The 21,384-nt window shown below is 41.8% G+C and overlaps 1 protein-coding gene across 1 annotated transcript in view; it reads left to right on the top strand.

Moving 5' to 3' along the window:
• The window catches only part of Sec10 (Exocyst complex component Sec10), a 196,718-nt gene that overhangs the window by 153,631 nt on the left and 21,703 nt on the right, over positions 1-21,384 (top strand). The window contains exons 13-15 of the mRNA XM_070527533.1: positions 4,386-4,575; positions 10,838-10,994; positions 15,687-15,847. Coding sequence (XP_070383634.1) covers positions 4,386-4,575; positions 10,838-10,994; positions 15,687-15,847 — 508 coding nt within the window. The remainder of the gene's footprint in view (positions 1-4,385; positions 4,576-10,837; positions 10,995-15,686; positions 15,848-21,384) is intronic.

The raw sequence follows: 21,384 nt of genomic DNA, 5'->3' as shown, positions 1-21,384 counted from the left end.
TGTGCTAAGTCTAGCGAATAATGATCGCGCTTACCACCTGTCGATCGCTACGCGAACGACTCTTCAAGACAAGCCAAGCGGCCTGCACGCACTAAACATTCTTAAGTAGATGCCTCATTTCATTACTCTCATCACTTTCCGCACTTCCATGACAAAATGAGGTACAACCAAACTTGCCTTTATTATGGGTTGGCTTTATAATGGCTGATGTCAACAAAAACAATAAAGGCGCATTTCGATTCTTTTTATCTGCTTTTGCACTCGTGAGCACGCAACAAATCGCGCGCGGCAATGATAGTAGCCACGTTTACTCTGATACGTTAAAAGTGTACCCTATTCATACGCCGACGCTTGTAACGGCTAAGATATTCGCCCACCCTTAGCGGAAAGTAGTGAAGACAGATGCCGCAGTTTCCGCAGCATGCCCGTCATGTGTTTCTGTCACTGGCAGCTAAGTGCGCCCACCTATTTCTGTCCCCTCAAAGTGGACATGGCTACGTTATTGCCGCAAACTTGCCGATATTAACGATATTATTCATCACTAATACGGAAGAAACTGTTTCAATGCACGTAATGTACTCACGAGAAGAAAAAAAAAATCGCGTTCGGCGCGTTCGGCTCGCTCCGCTTGCCGCCATTTTTGTTTTGGTGTCCCGCACCCGCAATCTCGCATCCCGCAGCAAACGCGGACGAAAAAAAAATTTTTTTTTTCCCCGGGAAATTTAACCCGCGTAATGATCGCACCCCTGAATTTGCTTCAATTTTTCTGACAAAAAAAGTGCGATCATTATGCGAGTAAATACGGTATGAATGTTGAAGTGTGGAATTGGTAAAGCACAGTGGCACATGTCATGGCAGAGGTAGTTACTCATATATTCTCTCCTTGCCTTATATTCCCCATTACCAATTTAATTCTTACCAATTCTATCACTTTGTCTGTCGACACTGCATTCAAAAGAAAAAAAAATTTTGAGGGTCAGTAATTCACTGTTCCACATCTTGCTAAGTTCTTCGCAATGTGCAGCTACTTGTATTACTGGCAAGAAGCACATGCAGTCACCATTGATTTGAATGTTATTAGCTGTGTGGAAAGCTTTTGTACTAACAGCTCCATCCTAATAAGAAAGCAGTTTGTATTCACATGAAAGTGGCATCGCAGGATAGACTATGAATTGTTTGCTAAATCAGTTCATACGATACTTTGAACTTCAGCATAAGTTATAAGTGGCCTAGTGCATAAACTTAAATATTGAATGAGATTAAAGTTATGCCCATTGTGGTAGATAAACATAAACATTGCATGAGGTTGCATGCTGCATAGGTTGAAAGTAAACACAATTTTATGCATCACCGTTGTATAGGATTTCGCACACACCGCTTGACTAACACTTCGCTTCATGTATATTCTAAAACATGCATTTGTTGAAGCAGCATAATTTTCTTTCAAATATGGCAAATATGAATGTGTTTTGCTGTTTCGTAATGTGAGAATTTCTGAATTTGACATATGTTCAATTAGGAAAATTTAAGTTTGTACCAAGCTGATGCATCCTACTAAGTATAACATGACATTACTGTCGAAGAGGCAATTTTATAGTAAATCCCAATGGCAGGTCCAAGTGTCGTGTTCTGACGGTGAGCACTCGCTCCGAATGTCGTTCGAATGTGTGTTCGAATGTCATTCCGAATGTGTGTTTTGAATGCTTTTGCTTCATTCAGAGCACGTAGAGGAGCGCAGTCATATATGGAAGTAGCAGCATTCCACATGCTGAAGTGGCTGAAATGGTGCTTGTGGGCTTTTTTGAAGCGACAATTTTGGATATGCAGCTGACCTGGCTATCAGTTGGTTTGTCACAATAGTGCCTGGCCATACTCCTGTGGTGTGATGAACCATGTGCTAGTAGACGTCACTAGTACTTTATTTGAAAACCTACCAGATAAAAAAAAGGGGAAATGGAGGACTTGATGAATGCTGAAAAATATGGCTCTCTAGAGAACAGCAGCATACAACTTTTCTACAGCTGGACTAAAAGCCAGCAGGAATTTTTCATTGAAACTGTTATATTTATATTGTCATGTTGATTTACTGTCATAACACTCCTGCTGTCTTGTCACTGTGTTTGTCAGATCACTGGAGCTTAGTGCAGCATAAACAGTATTAAAGCTCAGCCAGTGAGTAGAGGCTAATATTGGGGAAAAGAAAATGGTATATTCTTATTATTAAATTATGAGATTTTATGTGCCAAAATCACTTTCTGAGTATGAGGCATGCCATAGTGGGGGACGCCAGAAATTTCGACCACCTGGTGTTCTTTAACTTTAACGTGCACCTAAATCTAAGTACACGGGTGTTTTGCATTTTTGCACAAGGACGGACGCTGGGTACCAGCGTCCGTCCTTGTGTGCGCGTCCTTTTTGTTTCGCTGGTACCCCCTTTTTCAAGTTCATCATGCACCAACTGGCCCAAGAGCTTGCGCTAATGCACTCAGTTTAATACCACATTTGCAAGCAATACTTGCATGTTTCTTTAAAAATGAAGCTAAAATCTAGGTTGTCTGCTGTGCGTGACAAAAATATTTTTTATTTTGCTGCAATGGGACAATGGTGCCATTTGTTACTGCTACAGTGAAAAGCACATTTCACCATAGCAGCGACAGATGACACCACTGTTCTGTTGCAGCAAAATAATTTTTTAGGGTCATTGCCACAGACAGTATGCACTTTGACTTTACTGTGAATGAAGCAGGCAAGTAATGCTCGCAGGTGAAAGGAATAGTTGTAACCTGCATGAATATAGCACAAAGCTACAAAGTAAGCCCGTACAGGTTTCTGAGAAAGAGTTTTGCAAATGAAGGAAAATTTGTCTTGGTCAGGGAATCGAACTCGGGACCAACACCTTTCTGGGGTGGTCCCTCTTTCTGGATAATTGGTCCCATGTTCACTACCCGGAAAAGTACAAAATTTTCTTTAAGTGTGAAGCTTTCTTTCTGAGAAACCAGTATCCATTGTAGCTTTGTGGTACAGTGACAATTTTCTCTTTCATGAACGTTCTTCCACATTGGGGCCTTCTGCAGAATGGATTTGCCAGAGTCAGTGCTTGCAATTGTGGTATTAAAGTTAGCCCACTGCAATATGCTACCTCTGTGCGAAATTTAAGGGAAAATGAGCCAGTGGTTCTGTTAGGAAAGTCATGTGTGCCTGATGCTGCTATTTCTGCAAAACTCAGTAGACGTGGCATCAAAAGTGGTACAACCCTTTGTAATGCACAGCATATAGGTACCAGTGAAATCAGCAACATTGATCACTTATATGCTTTATGTGCCTCCACTATCATTGAGAGCAGAAGCAGAACAGTTTAGAAATGTTATATTTTTGGTGAGTTTTCAATTTGTCTTCAAACATGAACTCCATGCCTCAACTCTCAAAATATTTGTGATATAAAGCAAAAGTTGACTGTTTGGCGTGCAGTGTACTTAGGAAATTGACGGATGTTTCAGACATTTGGCGGATGACTGGCGTGAATTGTTAATGCCAAAAAGCAGGAAAGAAAAGTAACCTGCCACCTGTCCGCACACTGCTAGTTAACGCTCAGATCAAAAGCTTATTTTGAGAGTTCCCCAAGCACACATGGGTAATTATTTGATATAGCTTTTATCAAATTAAGCTGACTATACATTCAGCAGATATGAAACGTCATTATTTTTTTAGTGCTTGAGATTTGAATGCATTATTTTGGCATATGCAATCGTAAATGCAATGCCCTAAAGTGGCCAACTTAGCTTGTTGTCTGCCGGTATGTGTGTTTGAGTCTCAGTGACAATATGAAACACAGAGTACCTTATTCGGTGTATGTTACAGGTAAACAGTGACTCCATAATTACTTTGTTTTCTTTTTGTCCGTCTTTTTTGTGTCCATTGTTTTGTGCTAAACAAAGTAATTATGGATTCGCACCAACTAGCCCGCCAATGCATTGTGTAAACAGTGACATTTAGGCTAGCTGGTTCTTGATCATGGATGCAAAGTTGTGCTGCATAGTTCTAACACGACACAAAGAAAACATGATCACTCACACAGGATTAATTATGTGTGATCCTGCATGTGTGATTGTGCTTTCTCTGTGTGAGTACTTGTTGGGTTAGTTGGTGATGCATAGCTATTAGAACAAGAGCACAAATTAACACATACACACACAAAGGAGGCAGGACTTTGTGTGTGTGTTGTTAAAACTATGCAGCATAATTTGATGTCCACGTTTCAACCAGATTGAGCTTTCCCTGCACTTGGAACATTGCAGCTGTTCCAGCTGTCCACTATAGTTGAGTGCAGCTACAGTGGGCTCTGAATTGTGCAAAGGTTTATTGACAAACACTTTCATTTAAAACAGGTCTACTCCAGAACATAGTGTGTGCCTGCAGAAGAAGCGAGAGCTGACAGAACAAATGGAGATCAAAATGGACACTGGTTTGGATCGTTCACTGGCAGCCATTATTGGCTGGGTGCGTTGCATCCTCCAAACTGAACAGAAGAAAACAGACTTCAAGCCAGAAGTGGAGGATGTCATCGAGACAACCAAGGTTAGATGGCTCAACACTTTCATGTCTTAACAGTAAAAACTTGCATGACATGTAACAAGCCCGTAAGGCAAACAAATGTTAATCATGCAGACTAGACTGAGGACCATAATAGAGTTGAGTGGGCCTACCAAGTTGATCTGTGCGCTTACAGAACAGAACGGGTTAAGCTCACGTGTACACGTAAAGCATCAAGTTGAATTTCTGCAGCACAGATTAAACTGCAGACATTGCACAGTCAAGGTTACACTTCACAGCATCATAATGATGCTTGTTGGGCGAACGTGAAGTGTTCCCGTGGCCTCGACCACCACAAAATTGTAGGTAGACTGAAGCACAACAGCGAGAAAAAGCCTGTAAACAAGTTTTCTGTGCTAGTGGAGTTGGAAGAAATGTTGAATTTGCATTCTTGCATGAAAATATCTGAATAATGGCACTTCGAAAATAAACTGACTTCAGAGATGAACCTGCTTTTTCTTTTTTTGCAAGTAAAGAATAGACTTTTTTTTAGATTTCTCAACATCTGGCTCTTATATCAAGGTTTTATGCAAATCTCAACTATACAGACTATTCACTTCAAAATTATTAGGCACTAATTACTATTCACTTCAACTTCACTTCAGACCAAATTATTGATATTTGCACAAGCCTAGCAAATAGAACCGAAGAAAGTAATTTGTTTATATAAATTGGAAAAATGAAAACCAAGCACTGAACATGTGATATAACAGAATGTACAACGCTAGGGCGGGAATTAGTGTTGTTAGCTGCGACAAACTTGGAGCGATTAAGAAGAAAACATTCAACCCAAGTCCATTTATGACCAATGTTAAAGGGCTCCCCTAAACCACCCAGAGGTTGAAATGTAGTTGTGGTGTCGCAGTTGTACACAAGTCTGCATCGAACACATAGCTGCAAGAATTTTTCGAAATGGTCCTGTAATAGTGGAGTTGCATGCATTTGATGATCAAAACGCGGCCCTCACTCGTTTCACTCCTTTCTTAGCTACTCACCATTTGCTGTTGGCCTTCTCCTTATCGACTGCTTTTCCAAATGTCACACGACATACGTCATCGTCAATGCGCTTTTCAAAACACTGTCCTCTTCCGGTTACCGTGATTCAGTGCTTCTTGGCCATCTGCTGCTGCTGCCGTGCATGTGCGTGCCGCCCCCTCCAAAGCATGTTGCTATGGACCATGTGTCGTGCGCACGTCTAGAAAGGCTCATCAATATAATAGATCTGTACAGTGGCACACTGTGCCGAAGAACCCTTTGCTGGAGATGAACAGTCACCGTTGCCACCTTCCCCATATCGTGGTGACGATATGGGTTGGTACGTTCTGCTGTTTTGGCCCATTGTCTGTTAACCTGTTTCGCCCCAATGGTATCATCAATGCAAGTGCATGTGCGTGCAAGCGCGGTCACTGGCAGTCATTATTGGCTGGGTACACTGCATCCTCCAAACTGAACAGAAGAAAACAGACTTCAAGCCAGAAGTAGAGGATGTCATCGAGACAACCAAGGTTAGATGGCTCAACACTTTCATGTCTTAACCGTAGAAACTTGCATGACATGTAACAAGGTCGTAAGGCAAGCAAATGTTAATTTCGGCAAACAAATGTTAATTGTGCAGGCTTAGACTGAGGGCCATAATAGGGGTACTGTACTAAGTGATTGCAGGCAGGCAGTGTCGCGTCGTTTCATTTTTCCAGTTGGCGCCAAGCACCGCGCATAGATGCCTTCTAGATATCGCAAAACACTGTTGGACTCTGTTCGCACAGCTAATCAAACCACTAAGCACGTTTGTGTTGTAATGCGAGCGATTTGCCACTTGCATTGCAGGCCATAGTTACCGATTCACAAGTGCGCACAAGTGAGCAACATGATGAGGAAGAGCAGGGAGTGCACATAGCTGCTAGCAGACCAACCAGAAGTCGTAGGTTCTTGTTCGGCCAGTTGACAACGTCTGCTCTTGGTGACATCAACAGACGAACCCTGGTTACGTAACAACGAGTGCTGGGGATTCCAAAGGGCCTGGATAAGAACACAGGATTGTTTTTTTATTTTGGGGTGTGCCTACGGCCCGGCCCATAGCACTGTTGTGTTTGGCATCATTTATCATGATGGCATGGTGAATTCGATGCCCATATTTACTTGAAATGTTTAAAAAATATCAGAGGTGGTTTAGTGGCCCTTTAAGAAGAGTTTATGGCAAACTTTGTCGAACACCTTGGAGAATAGGGCTGGCGATATTAATGAATTACTGCTAGGTTAAATGTATCCTGCAGAACTATTAATCTTTATTGATGTCCACCTTTCATTTAATCAACTTAATCTCTTGACCTGTTTCGTTAATAATTTTAAGAGTTTGACAGAAGTGGCATGAAAATTTTGAAATCGTACTAGGATGGCGGTGCATAAGCAGTGACCGTGTGGCTGTGGTAGAGCAACTGTCAACTGTTTTTCCGAATAATGCCAAGCTGAGCGCTTCTCCTCTCTTCCCCCACATCGCACACGCACCACACCGCCCAAGCTGGAGGCTTGAAATGCCCTCACAATTCGAGGCATACAATAGCAAAGCCAGTTGTTGGTCGTCATGCCACTCCCAGTCTATAAATACGTGGCACACCATGCGTGCCAGTTTGGAGCATGTATTTGACATAGCGATGGAGTTCATGTTGGTTCCAGCAAATCAATAGTGTTGGTGATCTATTCTTCCATGGTGGTTGTGTGGCCATTTCCACCCTAACGTTCCAGCCAATTGGACATCCTTGGCTTTGTGGAAAAGAGTATGTGGTTTAAAATCTTAAACCGATAATTTTTTTCCACTGTGCATATTGCAATTTATTGCTTATTTCAGTTGGGCTTCCCCTTTTACTTTTTCCATATTTCTCATTTCTTCTTTAACTGTACTGTATAGGCATTCCTAGTGCCAAGCATCTCATGTAATTCAGTACTAAGTGTCATTTTGTAACATATAATATTGTTTATCTTTGGAAAAGCCACTAGTACAAACTATATTTAGTCTTTTACAAGTTTAAGATTATTCTTTATCAAATGTTTATACTCTTGCGTTTCCAACTTGGTTTCACCTCTCAAACATTAAGATAGGATTCTAAAAACATATATATACAGTTAAACCTCGATGTACTGAAGTCAGCAAGATCAGAAATTTACTTCGTTATATCAGAATTTTGTTGTACTTGAAATTTGACCTTTTAGGCAAGTAAGTACAGTTGCCAATATATTTTTCTTTCAGGGAAAGGGGCCGCAGAATTTTCCGAATTTTGGGGCAATTGAAAAAAGGAAATTTGTGTGAGGAAACAATTCATTTTGACTAATTTGGGAGTTGGTGACGAATGATACGTTGTCATGCCATGTACATCAACAGTATCTTAACATCGACAGCACAAGTTAAGTGAAGGCAGCCATACTTTTTGGCAGCCATACGAAGGCAGCCATACTTTGGTTTCTGGCTATGTTATTGTGTCTTACAAAAAAAAATGTGGTGCTGGCTGTAGGGTGCCATTTTACTCACCAACAGCAGTAAAGGGCGATAATGATGTTAGCAATGCTGCATCTCCTTGCTGTGAGCAGGCAATTTGCTTGAATTGCGCTAGAAGAGTGTGGACCCTTCAGACGTGACCCTTCTCCTAAACTAAGTGTTTTCTTGGTATGAAACAAGCACTGTGAGGCTTCTTGAATGGTATTTCAACACTCCACATTGACATAATATTTTCCTTTAGTGTCCCTTTAAATGAAAAACAAGACACTGAACTGCAGGAAGCCTGGTACCACAAATTGAAAAAGCCAAGCCTTACGACAGCACAAAACTTCTATGGCTGCCTGTAGATTGGCATGCAAGAGCACTGGTTTGGAGCTGCAATTTAATCAAAATGGTAGCAGTGGTGGCTTCAATTAGGGCTGTTTTGGACCTGCTGCAACAGCAAAACTCTGCAAAATCAGGGAACGAAGGGTTTCAGCATCCAAAATTTCAAATGTCCTTATACATTGGCTCTATGGCAGTGTGCGGCAGTGTTGCAAAGGTGTCTAAATTATCAGGAATGTCCGAAAAGCCGAGTTGTTGACTGTACTTGGACAGATTTGAATATTTGACAGCTTCTGTTCTGTCTTCTTTCTTTATTCCAGGATTTCGCAAAGGTTTTAGAGCAGGGGGATTAAACCATGGTGTAAACAAGCCTTCATCTTGAGAGTACACTTCAGGGAGCTTGTTCCATTCCTCCCAGCAAAGGAGTTAGCAAATGGGCATATCCTGGGCTGGTATTCTTATATCCTTAAGACATGATTATTACACTTCGAAATGCATATAGAATGATTCCTTCATGTTTCCTTAGGAATTTCAGTTTTATTGTTGAATACTGTATTTAAAGAAATGGCTACTACACCCTTAATTTTAAATAGTTGATTTTTCATTGAATATAAATCAAATAGCAGACTACAGTTGAACCCAGACTACAGTTGAACCCAGAAATATATTGTATAACGAACAGTTGTAAAATCCCCTTGAAAATTTTTGTATAAAGTTTTTATTTTATGCGTATATCGAATTATTAATATATCAAGTTATTTTGCAATTCCCTTTGAGTTTTCTATATCCGGGTTCGACTGTATTCAATTCCATTTGAACTTCCGAATATTTGCATGCCCATATTATCTACTAAACGTTACGAGACTTATTTAACTACTCAATACCGTGCACTCAATTGACAAGGATGGAAATAAAAACAATGCAGCAGAGATAATATTGTCCTTTGTGTAGCAATTCACCACTCTACTCCATTTCACAACTTGTCTGCAGCGCTGCCGAAAGTATGAGGCATACACAATCAATATCACGGAATATAGTTCGAGGCGTAACTATCTGGTGAATTGTGGGATTAGAGAGTTTTGTTCTTACTTGGTACATATGTTAGTGATATGTGACATGTCAGGACCTTTGTGCTTGCACATCGCGTAACACAAATTGCTGGGGCAGTTACCACCATTAACGGTAATAGCCACCGTAAAAATTATTACATAGCAACATGACAGGCCCATATGGTGCAGGCCGCCCACTTCGATCTGCATTTGCACTTGTTGCTGGTTCTTCACCCTACACCAAGGGATAACTGGTAAAATATGTCATCACTTAGTCTCATTTTATGCTGAGGGCAAAATTGAGTATGTTTTTTGCAAATTGTTTAGATCTGCCTTTTTTTTTATGCTGCTAGGACTACAGAGGTCTTGCCAAGCTGCAAAAATGGTTTAACTTCCAGTTAGCAAATGGCACCACAGCACTAACACTGGCAATGCATTGACATTTTGGAACTCTATAAAGGCCTAATTGTTCACCGCATCATTTTACTTCTCCACCATATTATGGTATGTGAAGACAGTAACAAGCAAATGCCAAATAGATTCTGAGCACACGATGTGGCACTGGTGATCATTTATAGGGACGTTTACCCTTACTACTGGCTAAAGAGGCAACAAGGAACTGCTGAGAATGTGCATAGATGATGCAAAGCCCTGCTGTCGCATTCGTGTAAACACAGCTTATGGTTAAAACGCGAACACATTTCTTGCATCAGTCCATCAACTGTGGAGCATATATCTCCAGGATAGCAAGCATATGTGGAGCAGAAGATGTGGTGTGCATGAACGAATCATATTCTGTTGGACAGATGGGTGTGACACTACCCACAAATGCCAGGTACAAGTTATCTCCTCTTATCTTGTCTTTTGCCTTCCCAACAACCATTTCTTTCAAACTTCATACAGAGGTTTCACATTAGGGAGCCAGAGCACTTCTGTACCTGCCAGACTGCATTCAAGCAAGAAATCAGCAACTTCTTTTTGCCTACTACAGTTACACATTCACAAAAGCAGAAGTGCAATTGACCACAACAGAGAAGAAAGCACTGGTTGTTTCGAAAAACTTGGGATATTTTCATTATTACTTGGAAGGTACACATGTTGAAGTCTTCAGAGATCACTAATCATTTATGTATAATCTAACCTAAGGACAAGATTGCTTGCTGGGTAAGTGAATTTCGGCAAACTTCAAAATCGATGACCGTTCAGGCGGCTCAATGAATGATAAGGATGCTATATAAGGTTGGTAGTCATATGTGAAGAAGCTCACTAGTAGAGCAGCAGCCATCCTAGTAGCACTTCGTACTGCATTTGCTGGACATCTAAGTTTATGTGTTGTATTTCATTGTACATTATTAGCCTACATCTGCTCACAGTCTCACTCTTGCAGGTTGCTCAAAAGGTTGTCAAGTATGTGACCAAGTGCATTGAAAAACTTAGGGACTCTCTCGATGGCACTAATGTGGATGCTGTGCTTCTGGAGTTGGGCATCAGGTTCCACAGAACGATCTACGAGCACATCCAGACATTTCAGTACAGTACTGTAGGTAAGTCCACAAATGCATAGGTGCTAGACGGTATGCATTGCATGCGATTCCTATCAACTTATTCCCACGTGGACAGACAAATACAGCATTGCTTGGTAGATCTATAGAAAAATTTTACTTTGTTTTGTATGCTGCCCAGTGTCACTCTGTTGAATGCCTGAAAAACGAAATTTCCCAGCAATTCATAATATTGTTTCACGACACTGCTCCTCAAACTCATTACCTTTTGTTTCTCATAGCTATGAACCTTCAGCATGCAGATCTGCAAAATTAAAATAGACTCTGAGGACAGTCTGTCCTGATCAAAGTGGATATCTCTTTCGGTTCACAAAGTGGTATGCAAAGCCGATAGTTGCCAGCAGGTGATTTCTGGCTCAGCTTTGTGCTTTAGTTTTTAGCCTAGTTTCTTTCTATGTGTTAATTTGGTAGGCCAGATTCAGGGTAGAAAATAATTATGCTCAGGGTAGATAAGACATTTTTTTTTTGTCTATAGCTGACACAAAATATGTACACTGTATTCCTACTTCACTTTAAACCTTTTGAGTATAGTGCCTAGAATATACTGGCTGTACTTTGAGGGTGAAATTTTTTTTAGAAATGCTTTCTCCGAGTGTCACAATTTTTTAAAACTCTTCAGATACTTATGTTGAGAAAAACCAAGCTTTTTGAAGCGTCAGTTGTCTTTTTAGCTCTTCCCCCCACTTTGCAGTTTATCAGTTTCTGCCCATTTATTGCCAACTTTGGACACTGGGCATCACTAGGTGCTACTAGGCGGCGAATGAAAGTACCAGCAAATGAGCTTAGTATGTCCACCTCCATTCTGCATAACCAAAAAAAAATAACTTCCTTTATAAAACCAGAATATAAGCATAATTCTGATAATTCTAAATCTGTTCATTTGAATTGATGGATAATTCAAACTGGACTGTTGATTCCAGCAGCGTCCTATGTAGTTGAATAGAGAAAAACTCCAGCGAATTCGAACTAAGGACCAAGCAGCGGTTATTGCGTACAAAATCTTTCACTCCCATGCACCACTTTTTGGCCCAACCTGAGCCAAAGGCAATGGTTCAATGTGTCACTAGCTACCCTAATGTTGGGGGCTGTAAAAAATTACCTTGTAGCATTGCCATTTGTTGGGCGTGTTGGTAAATTGAAAGCATATTTAGTGCCAGCAAACAAGGACGTAAGGAAGACGACAACACAATGCGCTAACTTCAACAACTTGATTTTCAGGAAGTACACCTATATAAACCATCCACAGTGGCGCCACCTTATCTAAATCTTATCCATCCAAAAAAGCCGTCTCCTTATCTAACAGGTCGATTGAAGGGGCACTAACACACGTGTCTCTATTCCGCCAGATAGCCTGCGCTTCAATGATCTCTCGCACGTCTTTATCTTTGTGCTTTGCAAGAACCCTTTCTGCAGCCGATGGTTGGAAACGGTTATGTTAATTAATTAATTCATTCATCCATTCATTCATTCATTTACTTACTTATTTATTTACAATACCTTACAGGCCCATTGAAGGGCATTGAGTTTGGGGGATAACAGTTTCTACAAAACAGAAAAATGTTAGCATCAAATAAAAAGGTAACAAAACAAAGGTTACAAATAGTACAGTGGAACACCATGAAGCAGTGTATTCAGGTTGTCATGAAAAGTTTCACGGTTTGACATGAATGGGATATGTGGTCCAGAAGATTGCTCCAATCTGCAATAGCGCGAGGCAGTGAGGATTAGTTAAATTCCTGCATTTGACCATGTATGTGTATAAAAGAGCATGTTGTGAAGGTGCTGTGACATGTGCACAGGTACATGAAACTGCAGACGATGAGATTTATGATACAAATATACCTATGAAACAGACAGAAGAGTGATCAACGCAGAGAGTTTCCAATCGTTGGGCTTATTATGCTTTCCTTTTCCTTGTCTTCCTTTCCTAAAGTGTCAATTTATTTGGTGCTGTCTAGTTCAAATCATATTTTAAACTGTCATATTAGTATGGTCGTTTCCTAGTTCAATTCTTGCTCAAGAGTAATATTTTGACATGTGATTCCATGGTGCTTTTGTAAGCTAACTTATTGCTAACCTTTTTCAACTTGCACGTGACTTATGTGAATAGCCTATCATGATGTAATTACTTTTTTTTCTTATTTTTCTATCTTCATTTCTTGCACTGTTGAGTAATATTTCAACAAGTGAATATTTTATAGTGCTGTTCATAACATACTTAGTCTCACTACATGGTCTTTTGCTGCTTGCCCAGCCGTGGTGACTGCATTTCGATGGGAGCAAAATGCAAAAATTCCTGTATGCAGTGCATTGGATGTACATTAAAGAACCCCAGGGGGCCAAAATTAATCCAGAGTCTTCCACTATGGCATGCTTTATAATTATGTTGTGGTTTTGGCATATAAAATCCCAGAATTAAATTTTTGCTGTTTTGCATGAACTTTGGTAATGTATACTATTGGTAATGTATACTATTTTATAGTTTTTCTACTTTTGTGTTGTGTTCATGTACCAACTCCTGTCATGGCTGCTAAAAGGTAACCTGTAGTATACAACTAATAAATAAAGAAGCAACAGTCATTCAAACCGCCAGGCACCCGCCTCTGTAGCTTAGTGGGTGCGGGATCGATCCTGTCTGTGGCAGCCACATTCCAATGAGAATGGTATGCTTGTGTACATTGCATTGGGTGCAGTGCACAACTTCGGGCGTTCAAAATCAATCCACAGTCCCCCACTATAGCATGCCTCATAATCATATTGTGGTTTCAGCTCATAAAATTTAATTTACCTAACTTCCAGGCAGTGATGAGGTTTACTTAGCTGGTTGTCAACAGTTTGCCGGCTTTCCATCGGGATGCAGGTTCTTTAGTTTTATTTATTTATGGAATATGTGACCACAAATAGCTTGGTGCCTTTAGTGTAGTACACTAAATACAAATAGAGTGGTGTATGTAGCAGCAAAAAGGCGCAATAATCACGACTCATGGAACAAAACAAATGGCAGAGGCAGAACCTTAGAGCACCAGGAAAACGTGCAATACATTTAATGCACACAGGATGGAAAAATAGTTAATACATAGACGCCTAATAAAATATTAGTGAGAGGCAATTACAGCACACATTATCCCACAGCTAGCAAACGAAGTGGCAGCATAGCACATCGCAAGTGGGAATGTGGCACGCGTTACATTATTCAACTAGAGATAAAACTTTATGTGAGAGTAGCTTTTTGCCTCATCTGTAGTTATGCCACAAGCGTTATTGAATTTTTAGTTTTCCTGGATTAGCTTCTTTTTTTTCTTAGTCCCCTAAGAGACATATAGACAGGGTTTTTCTGTATTGTGAATTGGCGCATGTCCACTGACAGCGTTTTGACCTTGTTTAAGGGCCCCTCACCAGGTCTGGCTATTTGAGCTGACAAGCGCATATCACACAATGCGTGCCAACAATCGTGTTTGCAAAGAATTACATCACTATGCGCTGCAGAAAGGCCTAAAATTTCAATCTCAACGCTGTTTCCCTCTTCACTCGCGGCGAAACCATTTGGAGAGGGGCGGTGACGTAGTTGGGCTCCTGCACCTACGTAATCGTGTCCGCAGTGTGATGTCACTCATGGTGATATGTGACTTTGAGAATTATTCAAGACAACATCTGTTATCTGTACAATCTGCTGCTTGAATTCACGAATCGAAGTTTAGAGAAATGATAAAACACACAAAGGGAATTTCTACGTGTTTTTTGTCTTACTTCGCACCGAAGCAAGAGAGATGTACTTCCGCTTCGTCTGCTTGTTCCCCCGGTCATGTGGTCACATGCACAGGTACCAAAACTCTGCCATTTTCTACCGTGTTGCAGTGCATCATCACGCTCTGCGATCCGCTTGTTCTGCCTCAGTATTCGTGTAGCACTGAATTATACCTCTAGTCATGTTTCCTTGTGCACAGCGTGCAAAATCGTGCACTGCGCGAACGAGACAACAGCTTGCACACGGCGTGGTCAGCGGAAATGCATAGCGCAGGGAAAAAAAAGCGAGCAGAAAAAAAAATGAAGGCAGGGCCTGTGACGTATGTGTCACGTGATCCTCGAGGTCTGGTATGGGAGAATGTACGGAAGGAATTTCGCTTGCGAAGGCTAGATGGGGCGAGTGGAGAGAGCATCTTGCTTGGCAGTGGAGCCCCCCTGCTGAAGTCATTGGTTCGCGGCACTGAAATATTTCTATCTCAGCTATTAAGGAGCTGATTTGAAAAATTTTTGCGGCAGAACGCTCCCTAGAGGGCATGTAAGAACTTCCAGTGTATAACCAAAATTTTCTATGAGGCCTGGTGAGGAACTCCTTAACGACTAAAGCCTATCATTTTACGAAGTTGTACGCAACTCCACAACTGCAACTTTTATTGTTTCTATGCAATGGAGCTGCTGTTTGTCGTCATTGTAAAGAATAATCAAACTTCCAGAGGTCTTAAAATTCGCGCCAACTTTTCATACATCAAAATATTGGACTAGCTCGCAAACGCCTCAGGACTTTATATGTGGCATTACTTAGTCACTCACCTGCCAGTGTAACCCACCTTGCTCTGTGGATTACCTTACCTTACCTAGTGGGTATGTGGTTGTTTCGGCCTGTTAGCATGTCAGTGCAGATCTGGTCATCTTACTGATTCAGTGATGACGCAGGTGGCATGATCCTCATCTGTGACCACAATGAGTACCGCAAATGTGCCAAGCAGTTCAAGATCCCTGCTCTGGACAAGATGTTCGATGTTCTGCATGCCCTCTGCAACCTGCTGGTGGTGGCACCGGAAAACCTAAAGGATGTTTGTCGGGACGACCAACTGGTAATTGTGGCACAATTCACCATTGCTTTTTGCTTACCTAAAGGCCATGAATACAGCATGCATACATTTGCAGTATTGACCACATGGTACAAAACAAGGTCTAGAGAATGTTGAGACACTTTGCAGTGTTGCTGACATTACAGAGCTTACCTGTGCCCTGCCTACTTGTTTAGTTTTTCCCAAAGACATGAGTGGCATTTAGCTTTAGCCTAATCAGAGAGCAGAAGTGGCATGTGCATTCCCAGGTAGCACAAAAGAGATACGTAACGTTTTTGTAGCGTTTATCCAAGACGATAAAAACGGGTTGAAGAAGACACGAATGAGAGAACTTCGGTGGGAAAATGTCGTATATCTCTGCTAATGTCCGGCTTAATTACTTTTTTTAGACGATCTAGAACAGGTTTGCAAGACGTATTCGAAAAGCTGGTCTAGAAATAGGATTGGGAAAGACACAAGTAATCCCTTTGGCAAAACTATTCATAACCAATTTCTAAACGTTTTTAGGACGTTATCAAAAAGCTGGTCTAGAAGCGTTCTTGAAAGCTTTACGATCATCTGAAGCTAATTTTCGTGGGTGACGGGCGCGATCAGACATCGTTGTTCAAAACACGCGTTTAGTTTCGCCTCACGCGACTGGCCTATGCCGCGCAGACGTCGTCAGCCGCACCCGTTGGCATGGCCTAGGCCAATCGCGTGAGGTGAAACTGATCGGGCGTTTCGAACAACGATCTCCAATCGTGCCCCAGATGAGTAGAAGCGTCGGTGTTGGCTGTAAGAGCCATGGCGCAGTGCCAAGCACTGTTCCCCGCATGGCCGGCGCATCCTCTACCAAGTCGCACGAAAATGAGCCTGTTAGGAATAATAAATCCTTAATACCGCCTTTAGTAAGCTACGATGCTTACAACCACAATGGGAATGACATCCTGCAAAGAACAAATGGCCACGTCTTGGCAGGTGGCCAGACCAAGCCCTTCATGCCAAGAGTGCATGAAATGAGAACATTGTGACAAAGCAAAAACACTTTATTAAAATGTAATGCTTATGCAAGGTTCGAACAAACTGTGTGAGAAATGCAAATAGAAGTAAAGGTACATCAACAATGACAAAAGTCGCAGAAAGGATTCGTAATGAACTCGAAAGTGAACATTCACTAGCACATAAACAAAATTCCAAGTACACATACAAAAATGAACAGAAAAACCTGGAGTGTACTAAAGTGTCTAATTTATCACAGTAAAGTGCACATGCTATTAGATGGATTAGAGTTACGCAGAAGTGACATCGGAGCGAATGGAAGAAGTAGACTGAAAAATGCAAGAGTATGAATCGGATGGTAACTGTCTCCAAGCAATGTTACCAATCAGCTAGAAGCTTGAAAAGAGCACAAAAAGAAATACCACCGCATACCATCATAAAACAATCCTGTGACAGAAATAAAAAAATGGGAACAATGCAAAATTGGAAATATTGCCTTTAGGATACATCAAAGAAGGTAATGGCGAGAAAAAATAACCATACAACAAAAAAGCAAGAAGTGAAATTAGTACAGAATACTTAAACGGGGGATTCAGTGTAACAAGTGAACACTACTGTATAGTACAGTGAACGATGAGACAGTAATGCTGCATCTTGCCACTCCAGAACGTGAGAAATGAATATGCAAGCCTCATATTAGAAACTTACATAAACATGGAAATAAACTGGAATGCACTGGAAGCTGCATTTGTGTAACAAAGGAAGCAATGGTCATAATAAATAGTAAGTGTTTTATCTAAAAAGCCCTTTACAAGAGGCAAAGTTGTACCTTTCTGGCAAAAACAAAGTTGCAACGAATAATTTCCAAACCAACAGATACATTAATTAGCACACTGACATGTCACACTTTGCGCACATCTCCAGTCTCCTAAAGTAAAAATAAAGCACTCTGAATGAGAAAAACGTTTAACACATGTAGCCCAAAGCAAATTCTTTGCCAGTTCACTCACACTTTCACATCCAAAAACATTTGCCACAAAGTCCAGGCACAGTTCCACTGATGTTTACCAATTCACTCCCACTTTCCAGTCCAAAAATATTTGGCACACAGTCCAGGCAGAGCTTCATAGATAAACAGCTTGAGAGCACCCTACTGATTATTGTGCAGTCCCGCTGCTGGAAATAGAACTGCCGCACATGCTGGTAGTGGTTTCAATGTAGACACGCTGCCCTGGACAGGTATGCTCAGATATCTGCACTGGTGCTCCATTTTGTCGAAGTAGACACATTGATGCACTACGCTGGTAATTGAAATGTTTTGAATGCACAAGTATTGGCTTCACCAGAAAGACTTGCCCACATACTATGTGGGATGCATGTGTAAAACCAGTGTCACACGACCACTCTCGATCGCGATCACGCGCGATCCGGATCGAAATTATCGATGCGACTGGCTCACTCTCGTAGCTTGCGCAGAGGAGCCAATAACGACCGAGAAATTCGATTTGTAACGGACTGGATAGCGGCTAAAAGAGCCCCGTGTGAAACCGGTGTCAAATAATGCACAGACGTACGCTAGGAAAATGTGTTGCACAAGGACAAAAAACTGCGACATGCCCTGTTGTGCGAAGCGCGCGAACAGAACACATGTATATATATATATATAAAAAAACTGCGAGAGCGCTTCGCAAACTCCATGCGCACACATGGCACTCGCACGAACTCGGCAGGCCGCCGTAAAGCACGAAGGGCGCACAGCGTACATTCCGACACATGTCCCAAACTGCAAACAATTGTACTACCTAAAGCATACAAGTTATTTTATACCAAGGGCATACTCGACTCACGTATGCAGTATCCACAAGCGAGTTATGCAGCGTACATGCTGTATCCATTCGCCAAATAGTAAAATTGATAACAAGCACAAAGCTACAAGGGACTCAATACATTGCTACCATTTGAGGCGTCAAATAAAATCGAATTTGGCCGTTTCATATATTGGACACAATATATGGACACATGTGGTACCCAGTAATACCATGAAATACCCATCACGTGGGTAAAGGGGGCGAAAACACAATCGAAAACCTGAAGCGCAAACAATAAAAGCACGGTGTGGTGCACGCAAAATTCTGTCAGTGCGCTGTAGCGCGAGGGAAGAAAATAGGGCGAGCACTTGACCTCACCTTTTGGGATACCGCACTAGTACTGAATCATTAAAAAAAAGCCTCTTTGAACCAGTTCCCTTGTCTGCAACACTCTTGCTTAACGGGAGACTAAAATACCGCAATGACAGCTCCATTGCGGAGATCGGCAAGGTGCGCACAGACAGAAATTTTGCCTCCTTTCTTTGCATTCTGCAAAATGCTTTCTTGTTAGGATCACGCATAGCGGCCGATGCCGATGTTAGGGACACACAGGCACGATTTCGTCCCTCTAACTTTCGTCCTTATACTGCCCTTAACGCCTTAATTACAGCGTCAGTGAAAAGGCGCCTCACACAACATGACAATGAACTTGAAGAGCTGATTAGTGCCCTCTACTCCGCGCCCTCCAATTGAAAACACTACTGATTTCCAAATTAAACTACACAAACAGATCGCACAACCCAAACTAATCACAGAACGTTGTTTTCTTGACGGCAAAACCCTGCAACACTTACATGACAAAGGGCAGCGGCAGCACATTCAGAACAGCCACTATCATACCACAGCGCAATGCAAGTGCGATAACGCTATTATGCCCGGCTCAAACAGATCGCACAACCCAAACTAATCATAGAATGTCGTTTTCTTGACAGCAAAGCAGTGCAACACTTACATGACAAAGGGCAGCGGCAGCGCATTCAGAACAGTCGCAAACAGACCATAGTGCCATGCGAGTGCGATAACGCAACTATGCCCGGCTTCACGAATAACATGGCCGCCTTGGTCACATAACAATTGAAAACACTACTGATTTCCAAATGAAAACCACACAAACATATCGCACAACCCAAACTGATCACAGAATATCGTTTTCTTGACAGCAAAACACTGCAACACTTACATAACAAAGGGCAGCGGCAGCACATTCAGAACAGCCGCAAACACACCACAGCGCAATGCGAGTGCGGTGACGCGACGACGCCATGATGACGCGACTATGCCTGGCTCGCCCGGCTGCCCGGCATCACAAATCACGTGGCCACCTTGGTCACATGATTTGATGACGGTATCGCCACCTTGCGCAAGGTTGGATCGCGATGATGGGTTGTTGAATATTGTAGAAGCCGCTAAAGAGGCTGACGTGCCGTGGCGTGGCGGTGGCGCCTTGAGTCGTTTTCAAAACGTATTCGCCCCTCGTTTTTAAGCTGCCTGGCTTCCAACGTTATCAAAACGTATTCACCCCTCGTTTTTCAGCTATCTTGTTTGGAACGTCTTTGATGCGTCGATTTTGGTCAAAAATCCGTTTCAGATGTTGAATCCCTTAATACGACGTTTTCAAGACTTTGTGTGCTACCTGGGTTGTTACATCCTTAAGTCCATAAGTAGTGTGTTTTGTTTGGGCATGGAAACGGTACCATACATAAATCAGCAAACTTACTCAGGAGTCAACTCACTTAGACTCGCACTGACCCATGAGTGAGTGAGCTGAAAGGAGGCCTAGGGCAGTGAGTCTAAGAATGGAGCACGCTGGTGTGGTGGAACAGGTTCAGGCTTTACAGCACAAAAAAATGGAGATAAGGAAAAATAGGGACAAGAGTGCTGTCTTTCAACTGAAGATTTAGTGGAAGCATGTGCCATTCAAATACAGTCACTAAGAAGCAAGAAAGAAGGATGAGAATGTCAAAAGTGGGTGACAAAATCAGCAGTCTAGAAATGCAAACTCCTGCTGAGCTTGAGCGGTAGATGGCTGGCTGACATAAGACTGTGCACACTGTTCATCCTTGAAAACTTTGGGAATTTCACAAGTGCGCTGAGCTATGTGCCTCATAAGCATGGAAGTGTTATCAAAATCTGGAGAGTGGCCACAAGGCTGACATTGACTTGGTAAATGAGCTGGGTGTACCTTTTAGTGAATTCAAATGTTCTTTCAATGAAGATAATGTGATAATATGATGGCCAGTTAGGACTATGTAAGCCTTGCCATAAGACAGTGGAACTTTGTAAACAACACGCTTATAATAATGTATAAAGCTGTTGGTGTGGTTATTTGTACACAGCTTACTTTGATGAGCTGTCCCACCCTCCACTTTCCTCTGAATGGCTGCAGAAGCACTGCCAAGCTGATTTTTTAAAGAGAAAACAACATCGACATCGTAACTACTACACTAACCTTCTTGAGCCGATGCAATACTGAGTGCAGCTACAGAGTAATGATTATGTTGCAGTTTTCTGAAACAGGGGCAGCATTCTCAGGGTTCTGTCGAGTCGCTACTTTCATTTTACTGAACAATCGTTCGCAAGTACATGTTAAACTGGGAGAATGCCCAGCCGATAGAGGATGGTCAACTGGCACCTCAAAACTAGCCTGCACAAGCACATGATTAATACAAGGCTGATTTCAAGCATGACATGACC

The sequence above is a fragment of the Dermacentor albipictus genome, chromosome 10, assembly GCF_038994185.2.
Source record: "Dermacentor albipictus isolate Rhodes 1998 colony chromosome 10, USDA_Dalb.pri_finalv2, whole genome shotgun sequence".
Lineage (NCBI taxonomy): Eukaryota > Metazoa > Arthropoda > Arachnida > Ixodida > Ixodidae > Dermacentor > Dermacentor albipictus.
The sequence above is the reverse complement of the archived record's forward strand: the minus strand, read 5'-3'. Positions and strand labels throughout refer to the sequence as shown.